Source organism: Hyaloscypha bicolor (assembly GCF_002865645.1).
Source record: "Hyaloscypha bicolor E unplaced genomic scaffold K444scaffold_61, whole genome shotgun sequence".
Taxonomy (NCBI): domain Eukaryota; kingdom Fungi; phylum Ascomycota; class Leotiomycetes; order Helotiales; family Hyaloscyphaceae; genus Hyaloscypha; species Hyaloscypha bicolor.
In genome coordinates this window covers 724,149-749,979 of record NW_020194563.1, presented here as the reverse complement: position 1 = coordinate 749,979, position 25,831 = coordinate 724,149, and the positions used below count along the sequence as shown (strand labels likewise).

Sequence of the window (25,831 nt, the reverse complement as noted above, 5' to 3'; positions counted from 1 at the left end):
TCTTTACAGTAGGCACATACCATCCCAGCTAAAATACTCGGAGTGTTCACACAATCTCAGTCCAGTCTTCCTGTCTTTGTTGGCCTCTCAGCATTCACCGAAACTCATGCCGCCTTATCGGTACGGGTCTTGACAAAAGGAGCTCACCCTGAAAGTGCTCCCTTGAAATCAACTCTCCATTCAGAATCCTTCCAAAGTGTGAAGCAGTAAAACTCTGCCCTTTCCTCCTCAATGCCATAAAAGTTCTTAGGAATGCCACTGGGCTGATCATGAACGGACATATTGGGGCCATGATAACGCCCGACCGGAATCTATTCGGCGGGGTAATGAACCCATCATATGCGACCTCCATATGATTATCGGGGGGTTGAGAGCAGAGTCCTAAGAAGCCACATAGCAATTCGTACTCCTCGTAAGTTCGAATGTACAGCTGACCAGCGAATAAATTAAGTTGTTTGACGATAGCGGGGGTTGACCAGGATTCGGGGACGGTCGGAACAGTACAGAATGAGAGGTCCTCCAACGTCCGCACAGACACACTGAGGCGCGGAGAATACACGTGAAGGATCACGTGCTTGTACTGCCTTACGGACGGTAGAAGCTCTTGAGCCTCGTATGGGCTCAGAACCACGGATTCGATCCTATCTCCTTTCTTGCAGCTAACGACCCAATGCACCGGCCTCAAGAACGAGTCTAGCAGTTCGTCAGCCGAAGCCTGCACCGTCTGGGCGAAGTCGGCTGTGACAAGTAGATCATCTGGCCACGCATTTTTTTCGCAACAGTCGAATGCGGTGGTATTGCAAAGAGTCTGAAAGGCTGGTCGAAATGCATTCGAAGACCGTTCAAGGACGCCATGTGTGATCAAATGCCGTACATCCCGGTGGACACTGTGCTTACATGGCGTTGCGGCTGGCGGAAGCTCGACCTGCTGCTCCCGTTCATTTTCCGGAGAGAGTTCGCGCTCTTGTTCCTCTTGCAGCGCCGCCGTGCTAAATGATGCAACGCCGAATTCTCGGCACTTGGCTCGGATATCCGCTAGCTGTTTCCCACGCGCAGCGAGTAGCTCCTCCGCCACGTTCTCTAACAATATCTGTTCCTCCCGCTGTGTCCCTTTAACTCCGTATCGTTCTTGGAGGCTTTGTGCCTCTTTTTCGAGCAGTGACGCAGCTAGGTGTCTCGGAAAAGCCCCTTCTGCGCCCCAAGATTGAGCGCACGCTACGTGTCGACGCTGATGTCGGACCCCCTGAGTCGCCCACAAGGGGATACACTTTCTCGTGTGGGTGCATGTGCCTGCGATGCACCATTTCAAGACGTCGGCAACCTCGATAGGGCCCCGGCTCCTGCCTCTGGACTTGAGGATCTTGCGTTGAACTTCCATAGAAGCGCAAAATACGACAGACTGTCCCTTTCCAAGTTTTCGCATTCGCATACAAGCTTCCAATGATCAGCGTGCAACTCAGATTCTCACAATCAAAAGAAGGGGAAAGAAAAGGAAAAGTTCACCTTGCACAAGTCGGTCCTTGGTAAGTCCGGGGCCCAATGTCACAATTGCTCGATAATTCGCCGGCATCCTGAGGTCCGTCCCTCTCGTGTGAACCTCGTCGAGATATACCAAGCACTGATCCATCTGCTTTGCGAAGGGGGAGATTAATAACGGCTCTGTCGTCCCATCGCGGCTCAAGACGCAGATCTCGTTACGGTTGTCAAAGAAGATGACAGCTTGGGCGGCAGATTCTGATACGTTGGAGAGCCATGTGCGCGCCATCTCTTTGTTCTCCAGTTCCAACACCTGCGCACCAACATCGAGAATGACGCGGACAGGAGGATCTAATGCCAGGGCCATCTTCAACAGCACGCCAGCGTCCAGGACTCCGGTGTCAGATGACTGCTTAACGTCTGCGAAGGAGTTCTCGGATCTCAACAGGCAATCGAGTACTTTGGCATTTGTTGAGAGCTGCGGCGGCAGATCGCATTGAGTGATGGATAACGGTAAGATGTATCTGCTGTCATTCGTCCCACTAAAACCCGTGGTGGGGTGCGCTTTCTCCCGCGCAATGTCCCAGCCGGATGACGAGAGCTTGTGAGGGAACTCCTTCATCTCTGCCGGGAAGACGATGGTTGACATGTAGAAATTGATGAGGCCTCTTGCGAACCGCAACGGTGGGAACACTTCTCGAGAGCACTGTCCCGCGTTGCTGAGGTTGATACCAGTTATTTGTCTGAACGCAGTGGGCAGTTCTGGAGCGTCTTGCACCCATCGAGCGTACTCTTCTGGGGCGTGGTCGAACTGCAACAACGCTTCGAAACTAGCATGTATCTGCTGGTCTGACAGGCCACCATAGTAATACGAAAGGCAAGTGAGGACGATCGTGGCATCAGGGTGACTGAATTCAGCCCGTGTTGCTGGACTGTCTTTGGCATGATACGGAACCGCAAGCATCGTCCGCGAATAATCGAGTCCGTAGTTGACGCGCCACCGCTTCTGCTCGAAGGCAAACCTGAGGATCCCACCAGCGAATAGGCCCTTCAGAAGGAGGAGACCGTTCCTCACCGTGTCGGAACCAAATGCGGCTTCCTGGGGCGACTGGGTGGCCGTAGTGCTGAACCCCGGATCTGTGAGATATTGGAACAAGACATTTCGAACTCTTGGGGGGAGGTTTTGCACAGGCACTCCGGGCAAACCAGCTTTACAAAGCTGCCTGGCGACAATTCCCAACAGCTCATCGCCGGCCGGGGTTTGAAGGATACGGATCCTTGGGAAGCCGCCGGGCTGCGCCGGTACCACTTCCAAGCCGTGCGGGAAGCGTTCATGTACCTGGTGCGCGGAGGGGCCCAAGAGCCCCAGGACGTGCTGGATAATAGCCCAACGATCTGGACTAAACTCGATAGCGCGTTGCATGCCCATAGTATAGATCAGCTCAAACCGCACGCTCAGAATCTCATCACTCTCATCAAGGATATCCCGTGAATTTACCCGCAACCAGTCCTGTGTCCGAATTATAATGTTGCCTAGCTCTGGCTTGCTAGACAGGACTTGCTCAAATCCCATCAGCCCAAACGAAAGGATGTGCTCTGGCTGGATGAGAAGAACGCCGCCAGCCCGCATGCATTCTTGATATAATTCGAACATCTGGCGGGCTTGGAACGCATCCAACTTGAGAGACCGCGAGATTGGCATATAGAAGATGCGTCGGTTCAGCATGCCGCCAAGCTTCTTCACCAATAGTTGAAACATCTGCATCGCTAGAGGCTTGAGGACAATAACCCTGACAAGCCGTGTCCTGTCTGCAAGAGCTACCGCGGTTATGGGAACGATGACGGACGACTTGCCAAGTCCCATGTTCAGCTGCATAACAGAATTGCACCCGGAAGATGGCGACATCATTTCCCTCGCAATCTGGGCCTGTTCTTGCCGTATTTGGATGTTGTTTTCGACTTCAAGGAGAAGCCATTCAGGGTACCTCATTGGATCCCAGTCTTGATGGCCAGGGTTCTCGAGTTCAGTCAGGAGCTCTGCCAAGTTTGCGTGAGACGCGACAAGTCGTTCTGCACGTTGAAGGGCCGCGATGGCGAGTCCATACGCTACTAAGCACCTCTTCCAGCCATCGGGGAGAGCTGCAACTTTGTCGCTCGCCAAGTGTGAGAGGATTGAAGTCTGGGATATGCGGGGTAACATCTGTGCTTTCCGAACGAGATCATGGCCAATTTGCAACTGGCTGCAGATACTCTGATAGATAGTTTTAACGTAGCGATGAGCTCGCATAAGGTGTGCTTCCAATAACTCAGTCGATTCTTGTGGTAAGCTCAATTCGACAGACGTATCCTCACGCAACGCTTCGAAACTCTTGAACAGGTCACTGGCGTATCGTTGCTCATGCCCAGAAGAACATTGGGCAGACACATGAGCCAGGAGTTCTCTGAGCTTGGCATGATCCGTATTCTCTTTATTACTCGGAACAATCCATCCATCAAAGTCGCCTTGGTCAGCTGTCGGGAGCCACGGAGCGGGGTTGCTTGTGAGGTCCTCAAAGTTAATATGGGCCCGCATAGAGACGTATCCATCAACCGGCGGCGAAAATGAGTAATGCTCCAGGTTTTGGGACTCGGGAGCCAGGTCGTTTAGAATATTTTGTGCTCGTTGGACGTATCTTTGAAATTGAGCATTGCGGTGCCAGCTCTGGAACCAGGCCCGCGCACTCGCCGTTGCATCATCCACCAAGATATAGGTTCTGTGATTGGGATCTGGAGGAGTAGAGATGTTGGCTCGAGGCCACTGCGTGATGAGATCCTCCACAAACCTCCGGATCTTCTCTCCTTTTGCCACCTCGTGTTCCTCTCTTCGGCGCTGATCAGCAATGTGCTGCATCTCAAATGGGAGGTTGGGCAGATCGGATTCAGGACATTCATGAAACTGCCGCACGTGTCCTCCTGTCACCTTGGTCAATCTCTCCCGCTCTGGTCTGTAACCATCCCCAAGCCGAAAAACCGAGCAGTCAGGCGGCCGGAGAGTTCGGAGTCCTGGGATAGTCGCAAGAGCTAAGAGTGTCTGGACAAGCTCTTGATTTGCGTGTTGTGAGTATGATAAGGTACTCAGGAAGATCATAATTTTGTACTTGTCTTGTTCGACCACACTTCCGGAGAGGATGCTGTGGAGAGTGCACCAGTCGTCCGGGAGAAACTTGGCAGGCGGACCGAGCCACTTGACGTCAAAGCCTAGTGTTAAGTTGTTTGCCAGGCCAGGACCTAGAATCGGCTCGCCCCACGACTCTATTTCAGAGAGCAACCGTGGGCAGATTGTGAGGTTTGTAGACCAGTTGTCTACAAGCTTCGCAGTGCGACAAGTCTGAAGCTCTCGGGCGCCATTAAAGACCTGATCTCGGGAGGGGTATCTGGTATCGTGGTCTGTAGTGTACGCCTCGGCGCCAAAGCCGTATGTTTGGAATGATGAATCTCGGATAGCGGCCCTTTCCAGCAGGTCATGCTCGCCACGGGTCTCAGAGATCGGCAGTTCGGCAGGCTGTTCTCGGAACACATAGGACGCCTTGGCTTGGCTAAAGATCGATGCTACCTGTACAGAGAAAGCGCAGTGTTGCGAGAGGGGAGATAACGTCTCCCAATCTACTTGCTGCATTACCCGCAGATACTCTGGGTAATATTGACGCCGCGGAGTCAATCGTGCAAGCATTCTCAGAAGCTCAGCATCCTCAGGCTCGAGTTCGACAAATGATCGGGTGGCAGCACTTGCGAGACCGTAGAGGGCTTCCTCGGTGCCTGTCCTCCCGGTAAGGTGGTCGACCAGACAGTGCGCCGTCGTAGCATGAAGGTACAATCTGAAGAGCCTGCTCCTCAGGTTGCCATTATCGATGAGTCGTCCGAGTTGACTATCAATGTGGTATGAGTGATACTTGACGTGAGCGACCGAGGTTGTGTCAATATTCACCCGCACGTGATGACCATCTCGCGAGAAGGAAACGTGGCCGTGTGGGACAATGACGGACCGCGATGATCCTTCAACCTCGCGTAAGACGAGCTTGTTAACGAGTCCTGTCAATGCGCCAAAGGATTGGCACTCGTCCACTGCCATTCCCCGGAATTGCTTCGACACAAGCAAGTTCCCGTGATTCTGGAGGGAGAAATCAAGCCTCACTCGCGGCAAGTTCACCTCCAACGTTTCCGTCCCGCAGTCCAGTATCACATGGATGTGGGTTGCATATTCCAGCGGACCCAGGATCCGGGAGATGGCCTTGGCCGTGGGACTGCGAATGTCTATTAACCGTTTTGCGCCGCAGCTCAGAGCAACCTCTTGGCCATCGGCCCTCATCTGCCAGTTGTCTGGCCACGACGTCCATGCATGCCCCAATGGACGCCATTCAATTACCCCGGTGTCGATGTCCAACCAGTGTGCGTAGTCCTGCACAAAGGCTGCTGGGAAATTGTCGTGCAAAGCGTGTATAGGGAGCAACTCGCAGACCTTTTTCAGTTGGCGAGTCCGGATGATGAGCTCTGGGCCGCACATGCGGAAGTGCATCTGCCATAATATCAGTTTCAATTCTTTACCACTGCTAATATAGGGGAGAAGGATGCTGTGAGCAGTACTTGTTGCCCGCAAACCTCCTTCCGCGTCTCAAAAGCCATTCCTGTCATTGTTGAAGGGATGACCTCCAGAACTTTCTACACGATTTATAAGTCAGCGCCATTACGCTCATCTGAAAGTGAAGTCATCGTACCTCGCCAAACAGCCGACGGTAAGTACTGTGCAATTCATAATGTCCGGGAAGTCGGGTAAGTGGCAATCCGTTGACAAGCAAACTCCCATCCAAGACATTGTAGTAAACAATCATCCGAGAGAAGCCTCCCTCAGTGGACGTCTCAGTCACCAGCCACCTTTCACTTGGACTCTCCACGGTGGCCCAGGGGCGCCCTGGACGATATCCCGCCCAAACGCGACGTAACGTGCTGTCGATGCCACCTCTTTCCGCGAGTATCTTTTCACGCAGGATCGGTTCCAGGAGGTGACAGAGCTTCTCATGTCGCTCTAGCATGGTCTTCACTGCCCGAGGCAGGCGCGCTGTCACAGCGGGACAGCGATCGTGGACAACGATAGAGCATTCAGTCACGACTGCAATATCCTCTTCGGAATTCAGTAACGCAGAGAGATGATCCTTGTCCACATTCAAAGTGCTATGGCAAGTCAGAGCCATTTCGAGCACCCGGAGATTCAAGGTCTTCAATTCCTCGGCATCGCCCGCTTCATGAAGCAGCTGGCCCACATCTCGGGTCCACTCAAGCGTGACTTGCCGTGCTCGCCGGAGAAAGAGATAGCAACCAGTGCGAACTATGCCGCGAGAGGACATAGAGAGCAATCGAGTCGCAAGAGCAACGAAAGTGCGGACTGCTACAGCACCCTGCCAGTTACCCTCAACGGTCCCGAGCGCTTCTCCCAACACGGAGAGTAGAGAACTTCCAAACTCTTCTTCGTCTAAGTCGACGTGCGATTCTCGGAGATAGCGCCCGTCTCGAGACCGGCCAGCCTGCCACGCTGCTTGTACTACTAACAAGTAGGTCTCCTCATGGTTGAAGTTAAGGATCCGGGCGACAAGCTCACGTGCCATATTGCGCCATTGTAGTCGATTACCGGATCGCAAAGTGGCAAAGGCATAGAACTCATGCAAGTTCAGCCCCTTCGGGCACTCCGCTTGGGTTGCAAGAACTTCATTAGAGGTATGAGTGGTTCCATCTAACGCGTATTGCAGCGTTCCATAATGTCCGGATGGGAGCTGAAAAGTGCATAATCTCCGTACATCGCACCGATCAAGGAGATCCGCTGTCCACCGCATTAATGTTGAGTCATACATAGAATAGCGCAAGCCGTGGTGAACACAAATATTCTCTTCGGTGGCTAGAGGGATCTTCTTGGTGCCGTAGTGGGCCACGACGAATGGCTTTGCTATAGATGCGAGTTGGAGCCTTCCAGTCTGGGATCGAACGTATCTGCTTAAGCCGCTGAACCCGTGGAGGCAGTATATCATATTGACTCGCTGAGAATTGTCGAGGGTCGGTGGAGAGAAGACATCGACAAGAAGAGTGTATGTTATGTCCCGCCACTTGGCTATCACAGTTGGGACGTCAAGTTCGAACACTGCCGACTTCGCCTCCAACTCACCGTTTGGAAGCGGCCACTCATGAACAACAATTTCCAGACTCTCAGCACTCCTCTTCACCCGGCATTTTTGGCAATGCGGGTCGTGGTAAGAAGTCTGGCGGCGGCCAGACCATTGAGTGATGTATTCACAGCTCATGGCGTCGGACTGTCGCTTCAGGCGATTATACAGTTGACGTTGCTCCCTAAGCTCTCGCTTCTTCTGGTCCCGCTCAATCTCTGCCGCGGCCTCAATCTCCCGTCGTAAGTCTTGATGGCGCTGGGACCGGCCGAAGTACTGCACTGCAAAACTACCCCGCGCGTTGATATCTTGGAAGATCAAAGAGGACTCATGAACAGATCCGTTTTTCCTTCGCGCGAGATACTGCTCCACACGTGCCAATCGCTCCATCTGCGACTTCTTGGGCAGCAACAGCGGGGTAAACAGTGACGGCGGAAACCCAGGATCATACCTGCTCAGTAACGACTCGTGAAGAGTTGCACACTTGTCTAGGGCGACCCATAGATCCATGGAGGTAAGCAGCATTAATGAGATGTCCTCCGGGTTCCCGGCATAGATAGAAGTCGCCGTTGTAGTGTAGTTTTCGATCAACTCTGCCAGACACGTGCAGGTTGACGGCGAGTCCCAATTCGCTCCCAGCCAACCATCAAGCCAGTCTTGCACCCAGAGTTCCAGGTCCGCGAGGAACAAGCGGGCGGCACCCGCCACCAGGAGCTGGAACTGTGGGAAAGTTGAGCTATATTGCTTGATACGTAGATGACAGCCAGACGTAAAGCTGCCATGGCCTGAGAGTGTCATCTCGCGAGTCGCGATGCCCGCCAGGTAAGGGCGCAGCGTTGAAATAGTCAACCGGGTGTCACGGTAGAAAGACAGCTCTGCAGGATTCCAAGCTCCTTGTGTTCCGAGAGGGTCTAGGTTCTGCTCTATCATCCTCCATCTTTTGGCCAGCTCCAGATGCGCAGCTTCAATCGTTTCATGCACATACGGCATCCAGGACGCCTTATCTTCAATGCCGAGTTTGAGAATCCGCCGGCTAATCTTGGCCGCCATGACGAACAGAATCTCGCTTGGCAGAGACGCCTGCAAAGACCGCTGTAAGATATGGGTCATGAAGAAGATCATGAACGATTTGTACCACTTGTGAAGATCATCTGAATCTGTCCGAAGGCTTGTTTGGAGTGCAACGCGAAGCAGGAGCCAGAGGGGTGATCGGCGCCAGGGCTTCAGGGCATTGTTCCACAAGACGTCGTCGCGTGTGCGCTTGTGAATCCGAGCCGCATCGACTGGCTGTCCAATACCGCGCAAGATGCCGGTGAGCATCTCAGTAAGGAATTTCGGATGCAATGAGTCTCGAACCTCAGGGGTCCGGGAGTGTGCTTTTACGACAACCGGCCAAGCCTCCTTTGGCGTGTTGGCATCCAATTCTGCGAGGAGTTGTGCAAGCGCTTTGCGGAAGGAGGGATCGGCGAACCTGTCCTGCCCTACTGCAACTACCGGGCCTGGAAAACATCGCCGCAGCCGGCCCTTCGTCGTCATAACGGCATGGGTTGTTGGGGAGAGTTCGAAAGACTCGAACGAGACTTGTTGCGGTAATCTTCGGACGATGAGACCCGCATTCTGGCTGCGGATGTGAAAGGCGAGCACGCCTGGTGGAGAGGATCAGCACATTCATCTTCCAAGCAATACATTATTTCCCGCATACCTGTACCCTGCATTGCCTCCAGGAATAATTCAACCTTTTCAGAGAGCATATCTCCAGATGCATCCCTTAGCTCAAGCATCTTACTCAGCATCAATATCGGAGCCACCCATCGCCAACGCTCTCTGCCAGAGAGGCGTGCTCGAAATAACCTCAACGCTGCCCTGCATTCCTCTATCAGAGCCAAATCCTGCTTGGGATCGCGGTCGTCCTCTTGAGGTAACTTTGGCGGGAGGAAGACATGGGTGATAATGTATTCCAAATTTGAAGATGATGCCATCTTTTGACGTTTTCCAGGCCGCATTGAGGAGTACGGTGGGATGTGTAGGGTCGAATATCGGCCACAGGGCATGCTGATATGAAAAGAAACTTTCAGCCGCCAACTCCTGCAGGGCACATTAGCCCGCAGTACGCATGGTATCTCTGGGGTAACCCACTAAGGATGAGAAGACGATCTACTCATTATGTTCAAGACACGGCGTTGTCTTTTGTCTGAAGATGCATGGTTGGAGGACATATCGTTGCCCAAGGACAGCTGAAGGGAGGCTCCATTCTGCAGCTCGACTATTTTAAATCTGAGATGTGACCGATAAGCTTGAGATGCTAACAGTGAGTGGTCCTCGGCCTGCGGATGCCGCTGGTAAGGCTGTCAATTGCGCCTGTGGCCGACGGATGCTTCCCGAATGGCATCCATGTGGGATAATCAGTATGAGTTGGCACCAATGACTTCCGGTGGGCATAAAAGCGGTGAAAGAATTGCGGCTCAAGCCGCTGATAGGACAAAGGTTGAGAGTTGGGGAATACGCACCTGTGGGGTGAGGTGGCTCGCGTCAATTCTTCGGAAATGCCATGTGATTCGCTTAGTCATTGTCTAACTCAGTTACGTTGTAGACATTCGGACATCTGCTTTGAAATATACGTATATCATTGGTGAAATAAGCGAGAGCCAGATCTGTGAAGTGAATCTGTGTTGCTTAACAGTTTATTGACCTCTTGGTTCAGTCCATCACTTGTATATTATCGATACCGATATCACGAGGCTATAATGGCTGATGATATTATCGAACAGATCAGGCCGTACGTCCATGAGATTTTACGTATTGTGCTTGATGTCAAAGGTAGGAATTTGCGCGAGTTGAACGAACTTATTGGAAAGTGATCGATATATTGGTGATAAATCGATATATTGGAGGTTGACAATCTGTAAAATGACTAGATACAGGAGAGTGAGTTCTAGAAACAGAGGAAAAGTGTCCAAAGTAAGGGATTTATTCCCATTACCCTTCGGCGATACCGGTGATGCCGAGCCCGCTTTCTCCGATACATTATCAATCAGCTGATAAATCAAAGGTAATCAAAATGACGATATACTAGTAAGCTTGGTAAGCTCGGCGAGTGACGCATGACAAATGAGAGTGGAGAACCCTAAATTAGTGGTTGAACCTGGTGCTGGAAGGACTGGTAAGCTAGCTATGGTAGCGTACCAATTTCAACAGAACTGGTGGGAAAGACCTAGTAAGTTAGAGTTCCATCTCAATGTCCGAGCTAAGGTTATAATAGTTCAAAATTATCATGTCGAGATAGATGGGGGAGATGGAGAGGATATTTCTCGTCCGATTTGTGTTGAATTTAACACCTCCGCAGATCTCGTCGACTTGCCCCAACGAAAAGAACCTACGAGAAGATGCAGGGCACGAGCAATAGAACTGGCGGACTGGCGAAAAAATCGAAGCTTGCAGTTGATAACCTTGCCACTGACGCTCTGCCCAAGGATGGGACTCGCGAAGAGCCTGTCACTGATGAGTCTATGAGCGAGCCGCCCGGCGAAACCTCCACGAACATCTCTGCCACCGGTAAACCTGCCACGAGCGAGCCTACTATTGACAAATCGTACATCGAAAGTCCAAATACAGTTGAGACTCCGAAGTCTTTTGGCGCGGCCAATTTGCCAGCTTCTCCCACACATATTCCAATCGAGGGTGGTGGAACTATGGGTTTGTCGCCGGAAGGTGACATGTTCCCAGTGACTCATGGTGATGGACTGACGATCTTGGATGAGTATTTTGAAGAATCTGCCATCGGTTCAGGGTCTGTGGGGAACACAGGAGAGCTGGGCAAATCGCCGACGTTCATGGCCGAGTCTGTTGAACCCACTCGGCCGAATACTCCTGGGGCCTCGACTGAACCTCGGCATCCTCCAAATGCCGAGATTAACTCCTCCTCCTCAGAAGCCTTGGACGTCGACCCTGACCCAGCGGTAGTAAGTGCTGAGATATCTGAGTCTGGCTCGAGGACCGGATTACCTGGATCTTTATCTACGAATCCAACAAGCTATCCACCTTCCGAGACTCATCATATCAATAGTGTCTGGGACCATGACTTAACGGAGTATGAGAATTTCATAGCGGATCACAATATTAAACCGACCTCTGGAAAATCAAATGTCCACGTTCTCCGCCATGGCCTCAAGGGTCAATCTGACCGTAATAAATCTCGCTTCGTTAGTCTAGTGCCGTACGAAGGGGAATCTGGGAAAAGGACTCTGGGTGCCCGTAGTGGCTCGACCGAACTTCTTGCAGTTACTCCACTAGCCCAATTCTTCCTGGAGACTTCCTGGGTATCTTTTCCGGGAGACTTCGCTATACGGATCAGAAGCCACCGAGATCTATCCCAGGACCAGTTCCAAATCTTTGGCTAGATTATTCCATGGTGATGGGAAAGCTGGGTAGGATGGGGCTAGCCAAGGCTGACGAGATGGCGAACGTCATTAGGGGGGCTATTGACTATGTATATCGAGCAAAAAAATCTCAACGCCAATTGCCTCTGTCAAATAAATAATGTGCAACATCCAAAGTAACAAAATTCCAGTCTCGATAACGTTCCCGTGTTCGTCTTCATCGTTCCCATCTCTCTTCTCATTAAACTCCATGTCTCTAATATCAAATTCTGACTCCGCCGAATTGACGCTCCAAGTCCGTCGCAGGTCTGACACCACCAATAGCCTGATGATCATGTCCACCAACCGGAGAACCACATTGTGGGCATTGAGAGGTTTCCATCGGCATACCACACTCTCCAATCGTAAATGGGTGGCCATTCTCACAGTAATACCAATGCCCAGTGCCTCTAAAGTCATGTGCCATGGCCGCATACACAGCAGCTTTTTCCTCATTGCTCACTGGTATATAGAATGTCGAATCGCGCAGCATCTTCTCAACGTCCTCAACTTCGCTTCTCATGCCTGCTGTTTGGCCGGGATATTCATCACATATTTCGTGTGCGAATTGAAGATGTCCCCTGGCCTTGTCCAAGAGCTGTGTGAGCTCTGATCCAGGCTCTGCGAGGCTCCGCTCGAGGGCGAGAAACCGTGCCCAGTATAGGAGGCCCTCGACGTAGTTTCCTGGTTGATTTCTCGAGTCGGATTCTGCTATCAGTTTTTCGCATTCCTTTCTGTTAATGCTCAAATCGACCTGGACGCTAGGAGAACTTGCGCTGGTCTCGCCTTTCCGATCATTGAGGAAAGTTAGGAGGATGGTGTAGTCGCATCTAATGAGCAGCACTGTGGTAAGAAGTCGGTTGCGCACCTGAAGAATATCGACTTTGGAGTGTAAATCGATATTGATTCCACGATGTCTGCGGGCGTCTTGAACGAGGTCGTAGATGCGGCCAAAGGGTTGTTCTTTTTCATTGACCTGTTGCAGAAATTTCTTGATCTCTCTTCGAAGACCGATGATCCTTTTATATCGGTTCTCTTTTCGCGTAAGTGTTCCGATCTGGGAGATTTGTTGGTCACGACTCCCCTTTAACTGAAGAGGTCCTGACAAAGGAGTTTCTGGCGATGCCGTATCGGAAGCCTTTTGGCTGCCTCCAATACTTTCACGGAGCTCTGCTTCAATTGCATGCATCCTGGTGACTAGAGGGATGAATTCCATGTTGGCCCAGACGATGAATTTCTTTGTCGCCTCGTCGATCAATGCTCGACGAACGATACGGCTGTAGCGGTTGAGGTTTCGTAAAGGGCCGCGGCAAGTTGGGCAGCTTTTCATCCCGGAGGCAGAGAATGGTTCGGCGCTATTCTTCAGGTCCACGATTGAGCCTTCGCCATTCGTAGTATAGAAATCTGACATGCTCATGTGTCCATCCATGCTCTCCAGGGTGAGGATGTGTCCACATGATGGCACGATGCAAGGATTCTCATCAAGATCGACCTCCTCGAAAGTGGATGACAAAATAAAGTCAACGACTATTCCCTTGATTATTGGGTGCGCACAAATCTGACAATACGCAACACCTGGACAGACCTCCCCACAAATAGACGGACATCGATGCCCACAAGCCAACATCTTTGCACAGCGCTCTGAGCATGGTAGTAGATCACAGGGCACTGCACATGGTAACGGGCACCGTCCGCGATGTGGACAAGACCAGGAACAATCCTCAGCACATGGTGCGCAAGGCTCATGACATAGCTTGCTGCATTTCGAATGATTGCAGCTGACTTCGCAGGGTTCCGTGCAAAGAGAACAGGGCATGTCGCCATGGCATGGAGCTTTGCAGCTATGACTGCAGGTCGTGTATGGTCTTCTACACTGGGTGTTGCAAACTCCATGTATCTTCTTAACAATCATACCGTCAATCCTGGTATTGCAATCTTTGCAAGTATGCGTGCAGTTGTGTCCACAAGTCAGCGCTGCTCCGCAGGTTGCTAAACAGGGGTAATCAACATCCAAAGGCAGTTCGTGACAACGGACTCGGATTTTATGTTTGCAATGCTCCATGACTTGTTCCATCTGGACCTGACAGCGAACTTCCTCTGGTATCTGCGCTTCATGACATCTCAGCTGCCTGGCGATGTGTCCACATGGTAAAGGGATGTCGAATAATACGACTTGGCATTTTGGCTCGCATAGATCTCCGCAAGGTCTCGGACACTCATGCTCGCAACCTTTCTTTGTTCTTGGGCAGCGTTCAAGGCAACGAACTGCATTGTGCAAAGATGTAGAATGGCACATATTAGGACAGGAATGCCCACAGAGTAGTCTCGACGAGCATCTCCTAGCACAACCGCCTTCAGGGGCGAACATAGCGAAATCGTCCGGCTCTGAGACTTCAATGGGTGTTTCTTTATGTCGAGGACAGCATAGTGCGAGGCTTGGACCGATGTTGTTTGAGTGTTCCAAAATGGAGAGTACTTCAGCCCACATGGGAACAGGCCTCGAGGTAGCGGAGTTGCCGATGATGTACATCCCATGTCGAGCACGACTCAGCAGCACATTAATGCGATTGGAAGTCTTTAAGAATCCACATTTCCGCTCATCGTTGCTCCGAACTAAGGAGACGACAATAACTTTTGCCTCTTCGCCTTGGAAGTTGTCCACGGTAGCAATCCTCAAAGCACTGAGTAGTGTCGTTTTCTGGACTTGGACTTGGCCATCTGTGGAAGTTTCCGGGTCGTCTTGAAGTCCCTGAGCTTCCAACTCTTCTTGATCTCGATCCCCAACAACGATCTCGAAGGAATTCGCGAGTCGCTTCTTGATTTTCTGCAATTGTCCCAGATATGGAGTAATAACTGCAATATCCTCACTCCCATACGTTCCTTGCCTTACAAGATGCGAGACAAGAGCAGCGATCATATCCACTTCGAAAGTGTTGGTTCTGGATAAGGAGACAGCTTGGGTAGGTCGCGGGTCTTCTTTCTCTTGATGGTCAAGCCAATATAAGCGATCTCGCATCCCATCGACTTCCGGATATTCTAACACTGAGGGATGATCTTGTAAGTCCTGATAGAGCGGGACTCTGACTAGCTCTGAGATGGAAGGATGCATTCGTCGCTGAGTCTTCAATGTACTCAATGGCACCTGGAGATTCCCCATCTGCGGCCTGACGAGACGCTCAAATAGCGAGATGTCGAGGGAATATCTCTTGCCTCGGGGATTGTCATGTTGAAGCTCGTAGTTGTTGATCTGGGGCCGGAGTTGTTCGTGATCGCCGATCAAGATTGCATGTTCAACCCCGGGTAGGAATGCAGTGAGGGTATGTGCCTCGAGAACTTCTCCAGCTTCTTCGCAAAGCATGACTTTTGCTCGCACGCGCTGGAGCAACTCGATGTTCCTTGCCAGCCCAGACGTCGTCACGCCGATAACGTGGGCTTCTCGAAGACATCGAAGATCCAGTTCCCTGTAACATCTATCCAGCGCGGATTTGGAACCATGGTAGGAATCCAGTGCATGAATGAGATCATTGGTGAGTTGCGCACTCCTTTGCTCAATCCAATGCTTGTGAAGAACACCACGCTCCAACTCCGACATCTCTCTCAGAGAAATGGCCGAGAGCTGAGCAACAGGATGATTCGAAGTGAGTTTCTTTGGCGCTCCTCTGAGCCAACTCTCTACAACCCTAAACTTCTTCCCTTTCACTTCCTGAAACCCCTCGTCATCTACCCCCTTCCCAAACAATTCCTTAAAATGCCGATTATGGGTCCTCATGAGATGGGCTTGGATATTTGTCCAAGACTTTGGATTATTCAACCCAGACAATATATCTTCAAATTCTCGCAGTGTCTCGTCAATATCCCGATTGTGTTCCCACGTATCATGTTTTTCTGTCCTCGTGGGTTTGGCTCCTTCCCGTACATGATGGAGAGTGAGATTTTGAAGCAAATCGGATTTGGATCGTGAGCCTACACGGATGACTTGCCTCACGCCATCCTTCACTAAATGTTCTAACAACTGGTCGAGAGCATGATTCGTGTAGCATACACAGATGATGGGACCTAGGTCGGCTGCCTTTCGGTTGTGGAGTAAAGCCTTGATGATTGCCACACCGGTATAACTCTTTCCTGTACCTGGCGGGCCTTGGATGAGAGCTAGCCCTGTACTGAGAGCTTGGATGACGGCGAACTGTTGGGCTTCGTCGAGCGTGGATCCTCCGTCCAGCTTGGTGAAGTCGAATGCTTGTCCGGGCTTTAGAGTCAGCGGTACGTCGGCGAGAACGTCAAGGTTGAAACTGAATCCTCTTTTGGTCGCGTATGCTGGAGGTTTTACGACGGCAGCAGAAGCTTGCGAGTCTAGTGCTACGATCTCCGTGAATGGAAGGCTCAGCTTCCGGCTCATTTCCTGCAACGCTTGCAGAGTGGGCTGAAAAGAAGGTAGAAGCACCCCCGGAAACTCAACGAGTGATTGTCGAGTTTTGGAAGCTGCAGTATGAGTGCTGATCCAAACTACATCTTGAGTTTTATATTCAGCCAGGCTCAGTAGCACAGACGCACGCTTCGCTTCTCTGAAAAGGCTGGGAATATCATCTAATTTTGTCTTGTCGTCTGCATTGGAGTCCTTTCTTGCGCGGGATGGCAATATTGGATCGCAGACGCAGAGGAAAATGATTTTGCCATTTGAAGAGACGAAGCAGACTAGTGAATCGACTTGCAGAAGCTTGCTTCCTTTCCACCATTCTTCTCGCTGCTTGGTGGATTTGTTATTGATTTGGGGAGGTTGGTCAAATTCTGCTACAACCTGCAGACCTTTTCTGCGATCTACACTCATACGGGAGAAGCGGACGTTGTGATAGATGAGCTTCCGAACGCCTTGCTGACCTTGGTGTGTTGTTGGTACCTTACGATTGGGATGTTCTAGCCTTGTAACCTCTTCGCGCACTGCGTCTCGTAGTTGTCCCACTGTATCTTCGCGGAGGAGCCGAAATTGTCTGTCCAGGAGTCCGGCGAGACCTGACAGGTGGTTTTGTGTTGAGTCGATTAATGGGAGATATTCTTGTCGTGGGGAAGCGATCTCTCGCGCTGTGGGGAGGATCTGGATATCGGCGATACTCGCATGGTCGTTATCGTGTCGAGCGCCCTTGCTGGAAAGATTTCCGGGCAAGTCTTGAGCCAACTCGAAAGCTGCAGATAGGAGGTTTTGCGGAGTTGATTGGGTTAGTGCAAGAGGCAACGAAGAGCCGATGTTGAGACGACGTCTAATTCGAGTGAGGCTCTGCTGTGCATTCGGTACCATGAAATTCTCTGGAATGCAGGCAGAGATTGTCTCTATAATAGCGGTAAAGCCTTCGATGACTTGGGCACTCTGGTTGATCTCGATCAGCCGGTCTAGAACTGCGAGACTTGATGATATAGCAACGGTAGAGACTTCCTCATCGCTTGAAGAATGTCCCAAAATCATTCTACTTAGGGCAGCTGCTGTAGAGCGGAACACTCTGAGACCACGCCGACCGCTAGGACCGAAGAGAAAGGTGTAGATGGTATCAACAGGAGTTTCCAGAATTAGGGAGGATAGCACATCGGGGTGAGAGATGATCCTGTAGAAAGGAAGAGTTCTATTTCTAAATATCGAGACGGTGGTTTCATGCTTTTGGCTGGCATCCATAATGTCCGTTAGGGTCTTGATGATTGCAAGTCCCGTCTCTGCACCGAGTTTTGTGATGACGTGCTGGCGTGTTCCCGCATCCTCGCTTTCAATGAGATTCCAGCCCATCTGGAAGAACTTTTTGGTGTCCACAGCAGCTTCGAAACGTGAGGAAATCGTGTTGGGTCTGGGAATCATGTATGTCCATTTTCGGCAGGCTGCTTCGGTTTCAGTCTCCTCGCGAAGCTGTTGATTTGTGGTGCTTGGTGAGCTTGCGGTGCTCGTTGATGTGTCATGGCTGAATCGACAGTAGGTGCCGCGACGGCAACGGCCGCGTTGGAAGTCGAAGCAGGGACCTGGTCTATTGTGTCTTGAAGTCAGTGGTTGTTCTCATAGACAAGGTAGAGCATCGAGTACTTACGGCATTCTGGAAGGTGTGTTGGATGATTGACTAAAGATTGTAAGCAAACGAGCAAAGCAAGCAATGTTGCTAGTAGCTAGAGGTTGCGGCGTGAGAAGGCTATGATTGAAGGATGTAGAGGGTAGAACACAGTAGCAACACAGATGACTTGACAGTGGTACATAGCAGAACAAGAATTAATCTGCGGAGGAAATGCTTTGGGAAGCCTCATCAGCCTCCCACTTCACCTTGGGGCAGCTTTGAGGCCCCAAACAACTGGTTGCTGAAGAGCATGCATGATAAGAAGTTGTGAATCATTGTGTCGAATCGGACGCCGCTGGCAAACGCGCAATGCGTTGTTGGAGCATCAACAGCCAGTCAGACGAAGGGAGCCTCCCCAGCCCCAGCACGGTAACGGCCGTTTACGACGAATTGATCATGTTACATCAAGAAATCTGTCACTTGTCGACCCCGCCGAAAATCCATGCGGCACCTAACCTAATTTGGTTAGCGCATGGTGATGGGACAGCCACACATCCCTTGAATCAAGTTAATCGTCAGATCAGCTTCACAACAGCCTCCATAAACGATCCTCCGAGGGCCAGGGGCCAGTTTATAACAGTATTACATTCCAGCCAACACTTCCATCTCGCAGACTTCTTTCGCCACGAGCTCGAACGCGATAACCGGTCAAAGAACAAGTACAGCACACGAACCACAAAACAGGCCACCTTCTACTTGATACAACGGAAAAAGTACCCCTTAATGGTCGTATCGCCATCGCTACGGCCTATCCTCCCTCCTACCTCGAAACACATACAAAAGACGATGAACTCGAGATCAGCGGCGAGGTTCTTTGGACTTGGCGCGAAGTCTTGCTAGTCCCTGTGCTCTGGGTCCTGCAGTACTCTTCAAATCTTCTCCCGCATTATCCAGACCGCGATGTCTCTTCCGAGGTGGATTATAGCCACAGTAGAAGAATTCCCCGTGGTCAGCGAGATGCTTTTGATTTGCTAGGAAGTCTTTGTATTTCCCGAGCTCTACCACTGTCATGGTATCGTTTACGAAACAATAAATGACCTGATTACGCAATTCCTCAAACTTCTTCCCTAGGTCTTCCACGAGAACATAGTCAACGCCTGTCTGGCGGCCGGTTTTGGAACTTTCGAAGCGTACTTTATACTTCGCATATCTCATAACATCCAATCCCGTTATCACCATTTTCTCTTCGACCTATGAGAGACTGGCATCGACATGCGCTTCCTGCTGCATGAGTTCCCCAAGATCCTGGCTGCTTGAGGCTTTTGCCTCGGCCACCGCAGCTTGAATCTCCTTCTGCTCGGCCTCGAGTTTCTTCTTCTCTCTCTCCAGCTATATCAGACAGCTCGTCTCAAACTGTTATGCCTTTAATAACCTTATGCGCTCGTTATTATTATTGATATCAAGCTTCAGGCCTACTAACTCTGTTTCTCTCTCCTTAATAGATTGCCGCGCTACTTCCAGGTCTTCTTCCAGGCCTGTCACTCGACTCTTAGAGGCTTCTAGCCTCTTTTCAGCATCGGCTTTTGCTAATTTCAGTTTCTTGATATACGAGCCTGATAGTTGCCTCAAGTCTCCTAGGTCCTGTCTCGTCTTCTCCAGTTCCTCTTGCGCCTTGCCTATAGCTTGCAATACTGTTCTTAAATCATTTAATTCTGTCTCCAGGCCATGAACTCGTTCTGCTTCTTTCTGTAAGATTTCAGCGTCTGCCTTGACCGTCGCCAACTCTGCTGTAAGCTCTGTAACAGCTGCCTTCCCTTGCTGGAGTAGTGCTTTATTCTCTGCCTTAGCTGTATCTAGTTATCCTTTAAGGACGCTTGTAAGCTCTATATCTCTCTGCATGGCGTCGCGCGCTGTCTTCAGGCTTTCTCCGAGGTCCCTAGTAGCCACTTGTTCTTGCTACAACTGCTTCTTCACCTCCGCGAGCTCCCCCTCGAGCCATTCGACACGTTCCGCCTTTTGCCGTTGGCTCTCGGCGGCTGCCCTTACCATGTCCAGTTCTGCTTGGAGGTCATGGACAGCCCGACCTTCTTGTTCCAAGACTCCTGCCCGTCTGCTCACGACTGCGAGCATTTGCTTGAGATCCGGGGTCCCTGTTTCGACTCCAGCGCCTGTTCCATCCGTGAATAGCGAGCCGCTCGCCCGGGACCAGCTTCTGCCACTCGAGAATCTTCACGCGAGCATTTTCATCATGCGCTAGGTTATTCTGGCTATAGAGAGCAATGAACTTGGCAATCGACTTTTTCAGGTCTTTAATCTCATTAAATTGCGCCTCCGCCGAAGGAATATCTTCAAATTGAAGTTCATCCGAATGGATCGTCTCGCAATCACCGTCTTTATAGTTGGGCTCAAGCTGGAGTCGTCCTGAGAAGGCTATACTTATCTTCTCCACTCCTTCTCTAGTCTCCTTGATCTTTGCAAGTATTATATCCAAGGTCCTACCCTTAATAGTGGCTACTTCTTTGGAATTCCTTAGGTCTTTGGCCTGCTATTAACTAACGAGTTCTAATTTGGTAACTCTTTCTTAGAAGCCTTAAGACATTACTCCGGTATTAATATCTTCTGGCCTTTATAAGTTACCCTTTTCTTATTAAGTAATTCTCGACTATAGTACTTCTAATTCTATTATTACTTATTATAAATATATAGCAAGCTACTATTATAATAACTCTGCCGCTAATGCTTGCCTATTACTCTCAGACTTATATTCCGAGATCCTATACTCGAATTCTGTAATTATTAAGTAATATTTCTCTAATTTATCTATTATCCCTCGTTAATCTTGGTACTGCTTTGCGAATATAACTTGCATTTTGCGAGCAGATTTGTAATCTGTAATTATCCTTTCAAGAGTCTCTATTATCTGCTAACTCTAATAAAGCTTTTTAGCTAATTCTAACTATTATCGTAACTCTTCCCGCATGCAATTTCTCTCTATAATCTCAAGTTTATTAATTCTCTTCTAGTAATATTGAATTTGCACGAGTTGCCCCGCTAAACTCTCTCGAGCCTCGGAAATTCTTCGCCCTTCTTTGGAATCATAATTAGTAAGATAGATATAACTATTACCTAAACGTGCTATAAGCTCACATAACAGGCTTCCCCTTCTTATCCTTGCTTATATCTTCGCGAATTTTCAAGCTAGTACCTTTTCCTATTCCCTATTATTGCTATAACTTATCCTGACTTTATAATATTTTGAACTTCGTTTACGAGACGGCTAACTCGTAGAGGATAGCAGGACCTTATCTCATAATTAGCGGATAATAAAATGCTCGATTAACGGAAATATAAAGCTAATATAACAAGTACTAGTATAGATAAAGTAATATATAGTAGAGAGTCAATAATAGAGAGCGTGGAAAACTATATTAGCGACATTAGAGGCAAAGGGCACATTTGGTAGGGCAGCGTCTAGCGCCGTGTTGCAATGTTTTGGAGGTTGACGACTTGATTTTTCAGCTCACGCGGGGTAAGCACTCTATATATACATCTGGTATATAAACTACAGTGTACCAGCGTACACTCAGTTCCAACACGCCGAAGCGAGGTGCCGTTGTCACGTGTAACAATTTTTGACCAAAATCGGACCGACGAGTTTGGTTCGGGATACTATCGCATATGGTTCTACTAGTCTCAGTAAAATATTATAATTTCGAGAGGGTCTAAAGTTTAAAGGGTTTGACTTAATAAAAAAATCGAAGTTGTAATTAAAGAGCTTTAAAAGTAAGATATATATATTTCGGAAAAAGGGCCTTATTGTGAGGCACGTAATAGCAGGGTGATGCACAAGTAGTCAAGGTAAGTAAGCTGCGGAGTGACGCTTGCAAGTGTAACTGATTCCAAGAATTGATTCCAACAAGAGACTAATCGATGCCCCTTCCAAAGCTAGGAGCGTCTCCCTATATATTCCCTAGTGCTTAGCCAGGCATGCGAAGCCCTTTACTTAATTAGGAAATCCCATGCGATCCATACGATTCCGATCGCAAGCTGTACCCAAAATAGGAAACTAGATCCACGACATCTGACACCTGTCCATGCGCCATCACGTGTGCCCATCACACTTATAAGTTCGGGTATTATATAAGTAAAAAGAATAATTACTAAGAAAATAGTTTTGGAACTAAAAGAAGTTAGTTTTAAAAGATAATAGAAGTTAAATAATTAATTAATTAAATGGCTAATCGCTTATTAATTAGTAAGAACTAAATATCTTCTTTATAAGTTTGTAACGGCGCTGGCTGGGGCCAAAGGGGGGTGGCTGTCACATGACTAGTTTCACCTAGCTAGCCGGCGTTTCAGTGGTTTTAGCTAGTACTTCCCTCCTTTTATCCCCTCCTTCTTCCCTCTCTCTCTCCTTCTTCTCTTTAGCTTAGTATTTTCAATACATGAGATTCTTGGATCTTTGAGCCCTGGCTATTGCCTCGATCCCGCCGTCACAAAGTTACTAAATACTTTTATAAAGTTAATAAGTAATTTCCCTTTTTAATATAAAATAAACTAGATTTATTTTAGGCCATTAAATGCTTTTAAAACTAATTTAAAATTTTCTTTAATTTATAAGTACTAATTAGTATTAGTTTACTAGTAATATATAATATTATTATGTAATATATATAAAATACTTAATATATCAAATTAATAAAGTAATTAATATTTAAAAGTAAGAATTATAATATTATAATATTAATATATAACCCCTAAATCTGCTAAGCCTAATGGGGTCTAGTTTACTAGTCAAATTCGTGATATCCTTTATTGACTCAAAATGTAGAGTTAGATGTCACGGCTAAGGCTTCTCTCAAAAGCACTGACTAGTACGCGCAGGTATCCTGAGCTCCCCGGAGCGGGGGACATCTAACTCAGCGTCGATGGCTTAGGCACGGAGTAACAGGAAATATGATTTCGGTTTGAAATGATTGCAAAAATTCGATGCTAGTGCTCGTTGACTGATCCCCGTTGCAGTTGCCTAGGATTCTAGTCTTGGGGCGGACAGGCGTAGGGGCTAGAGTGGAGGAAAAGGCGATATCGCGAAAAGAAGAGGAGGAAATAATTTTAGGAAGCAGGTTCAAATCGATTTATTACTCAATTATTCGACTACTGGGTTCACTGCTCACCCCCACATCCATCCGTCATCCTCTAGTTGGAGGCGGACCCCATAATTTCAGATTTCCTCGCTCATCTAGAGATGCACTTTCATTGCTAATCCACATATCATGGGTTCTCCTTACATGAGAGATCTCATCATCCGCAATCCCCAACTCGTCCTTCGGAATCCAGATAACTGGACGAGAAGACCTCAGAGCCTCGTCTTGAACAAGATCCGCTTGCAATATCCTTGGCTTTTGAGTCGAGAGCTCTTTAACCTCTTTTCTGCTTCTCCAATCTTGCTGGCCATTGCCTTGACTGCTAATTGGATTAATTTTCCGCTTGAAAATATCGAGAAGAGGCAAAAAAGGTATCCAATAACTATAATATAGAGTATAATGAAACAATGCAGTTAAGGCCGTAACTACTACCATAATTACTGCCTGCGCGGTGCATGTCGCTCTGTCATCGGCGTCGCGGACAAGAAAGAATAAGCCAGCCAAGCAAAACTCCATGAAATATATGCCGGTAAACAATTGGCGTATTGCTGTGGGATAAAACAGGCCGCCGGTGCCAAGATCTAACTCCGTGAGTTTCGGAGGATAGGACCGATATAGTATCCAGAGCGCTCCAAAATAAACGACACTAAAAACTAGAATAAGTGGAGCGATTACTGAATAGATGAGACCTAGAGTGTTCTTATATTAGTAGTGGCCTTGAAAATAGCTAAAGAGAAACCCACCTATACATGCAATATTTGTAAAGACCGGTATGAATGTCCCCCATTTTCGTAGGCCTATATTCTCTCCTCTCATCCACTTCTGTCTAGCTGTTTTGTCGAACACCGGGGAAAGTACGAACAAGTTGAGAAGCTGGTCGGCATGTATAAGAGTGGAGACCGCCGCTGTAGAGGTACTCATAATGATATAAGAAAAAAAGTAATTACACGCCTTGGGCAAATTCTGTGCGAGGACTGCAGGAACGGCTTGAATCGTGTTTGCCAATTGTCCAATAATGGTTGTAATACCTGCTGATAAGGAGATTGTAAGAAACCCCTGGATAAAGAGGAAGGCGAAGTAGTAGATTTGAATGTGGTTTTCAGTGGCTTGGCGCGAATGAAGTCCCTCTATGTTTGTGAGCAGGCGGACCACGAGTGGAACTGTGGCTGTAATAACAGCCACGAGCAACGGAGGCAGCACTCCTTGGATAGCCGCTAAAAGCCAGTTTGGAAGAGTCCCTACCCATCGTAACCAAGAGACCGCATTGGCGAGGTATTTGATCTGAGAAAGCGACCCAATGGCTGTGACCGGGACTGCGAAGCCAAGTATAAGCACCGTGACCAGAATATAGACGATAGCTGTCCGAATACACTGCTGCCACCAACTGATCGAGACGTGAGCCCATATCGTGTCGCTTGGAGTGGTACCATGTTTTAGCGTCCAGGAAGGGGGGATTCGTGCTTTGAGCGCTATGGTCGCAAGCTGCTTTGAGATTCTCTGGTTGAAATGAACAAAGGAGGAGTTAGTTGGAGGGAATGTGTATGGGTGCTCTTGGTCCCACTCAATCTCGGCGTTTGATCTGGCAAACTCCGTACGGAAATGACGGATTGCATCGACCCGCACTCCAATAAATGGCAAAGGGGGCAGCCATGGAACTATAGAGAGCCGAATTGATGGGCGGTCCTTCTGATCTAGGTATTTTGTCCATAGCGGAATGGGGTGGCTGTATCTGTCGTCCTTCGTGCGACCGAGCTTTTGGTTATAGTTCGCTTTCATGATAAGAGTGGTTTCGGCGATCTCTAACTTTGTAATTAAAGCATCACGTCGGCGTACTTTGGCGCGTAAGGTGCTGTAGTCCCGATTCGCCGTTATAAAGCGTACACCACCAGCAGTTTTATGAAAGTGTCGCTGAATGGCCTTGGAAGAGAGATGTTGCATCGAGCTCGAGATAAGGAGGGATGATGTGCGAGAAACGCTGAAGCTGCTCTCGATTCTTGTGTACTCTTGCAATTCGCGCTGAAGTATGCGGCAAACTAACGCAACTACGAGGATAGCAATTATAAGGTGAACCCAGTACCTGTCTGTGTGCGAGCGGCCAACATTTGAAAAACTCAGACGATCGAGCCCTTTTACTCCTCCAGCCTCGTTCTTGCCGCCAACCACATTTAATGGAATGAGGATCGGTGGTATTGTTAGCCCTAGAAGGAGGAAAATTGTTGTTATTGTCTGTAAATAACGATCGAAGAAGTAATTATCGAGACCGGGCGCATGCCTCAAGGGGAGGTCTGGCATTTGGAAGAAGAGCATCCGCGGCGACAGCGAAGCCGGTTTCCATCCCGAATTAGACGTCCGGCGTGTTTGTTGCGAACTGGGGGTTAGCCGCATGCTTCTGCCAAAGGCAGTTGTGCTTACTACTGTTCTGGGCACCTGTATTTAAGAAATACGTATGAGATGAACCCGAATCCCAGAGTAATTCCTGATGTTGTGAGAGATGCAAGAAAGGTGTTTAAGGACTCGCCCTGTGCCTTCTGAGCCTTTCCCGCAGCATTATCTAGTATGTCGGCGATATTACTAGTCATCGTTACTTTGTA

General features: G+C 49.2%; 5 protein-coding genes across 5 annotated transcripts; 1 reads left to right on the top strand and 4 right to left on the bottom strand.

Moving 5' to 3' along the window:
* Positions 1-94: 94 nt before the first annotated feature.
* Positions 95-9,664, bottom strand: K444DRAFT_528789 (uncharacterized protein; the record flags this gene model as incomplete). Its single annotated transcript, XM_024874755.1, has 6 exons — positions 95-1,434; positions 1,504-4,455; positions 4,633-6,028; positions 6,097-6,171; positions 6,228-9,307; positions 9,364-9,664. 6 exons carry the CDS (start codon positions 9,662-9,664, stop codon positions 95-97), a joined length of 9,144 nt encoding a protein of 3,047 aa, XP_024737128.1.
* Positions 9,665-10,405: 741 nt separating this feature from the next.
* K444DRAFT_629625 (uncharacterized protein) lies at positions 10,406-12,058 on the top strand (the record flags this gene model as incomplete). The annotated part of the gene is made up of 2 exons (XM_024883087.1): positions 10,406-10,437; positions 11,005-12,058. 2 exons carry the CDS (start codon positions 10,406-10,408, stop codon positions 12,056-12,058), a joined length of 1,086 nt encoding a protein of 361 aa, XP_024737127.1.
* A 120-nt stretch (positions 12,059-12,178) lies between these two features.
* On the bottom strand, positions 12,179-18,275 carry K444DRAFT_399230 (uncharacterized protein). Its single transcript, XM_024872507.1, has 2 exons — positions 18,136-18,275; positions 12,179-18,075 (listed from the first exon to the last, which is right to left on the bottom strand). Exons 1-2 carry the CDS (start codon positions 18,138-18,140, stop codon positions 12,300-12,302), a joined length of 5,781 nt encoding a protein of 1,926 aa, XP_024737126.1. The 5' UTR covers positions 18,141-18,275; the 3' UTR covers positions 12,179-12,299.
* A 1,072-nt stretch (positions 18,276-19,347) lies between these two features.
* On the bottom strand, positions 19,348-20,226 carry K444DRAFT_629622 (uncharacterized protein; the record flags this gene model as incomplete). Its single annotated transcript, XM_024883086.1, has 3 exons — positions 19,348-19,485; positions 19,573-19,938; positions 20,071-20,226. 3 exons carry the CDS (start codon positions 20,224-20,226, stop codon positions 19,348-19,350), a joined length of 660 nt encoding a protein of 219 aa, XP_024737125.1.
* Positions 20,227-23,285: 3,059 nt separating this feature from the next.
* Positions 23,286-25,819, bottom strand: K444DRAFT_629621 (DUF221-domain-containing protein; the record flags this gene model as incomplete). The annotated part of the gene is made up of 3 exons (XM_024883085.1): positions 23,286-23,929; positions 23,984-25,608; positions 25,653-25,819. The coding sequence occupies 3 exons, from the start codon at positions 25,817-25,819 to the stop codon at positions 23,286-23,288; spliced, it is 2,436 nt and encodes an 811-aa protein (XP_024737124.1).
* Positions 25,820-25,831: the final 12 nt, after the last annotated feature.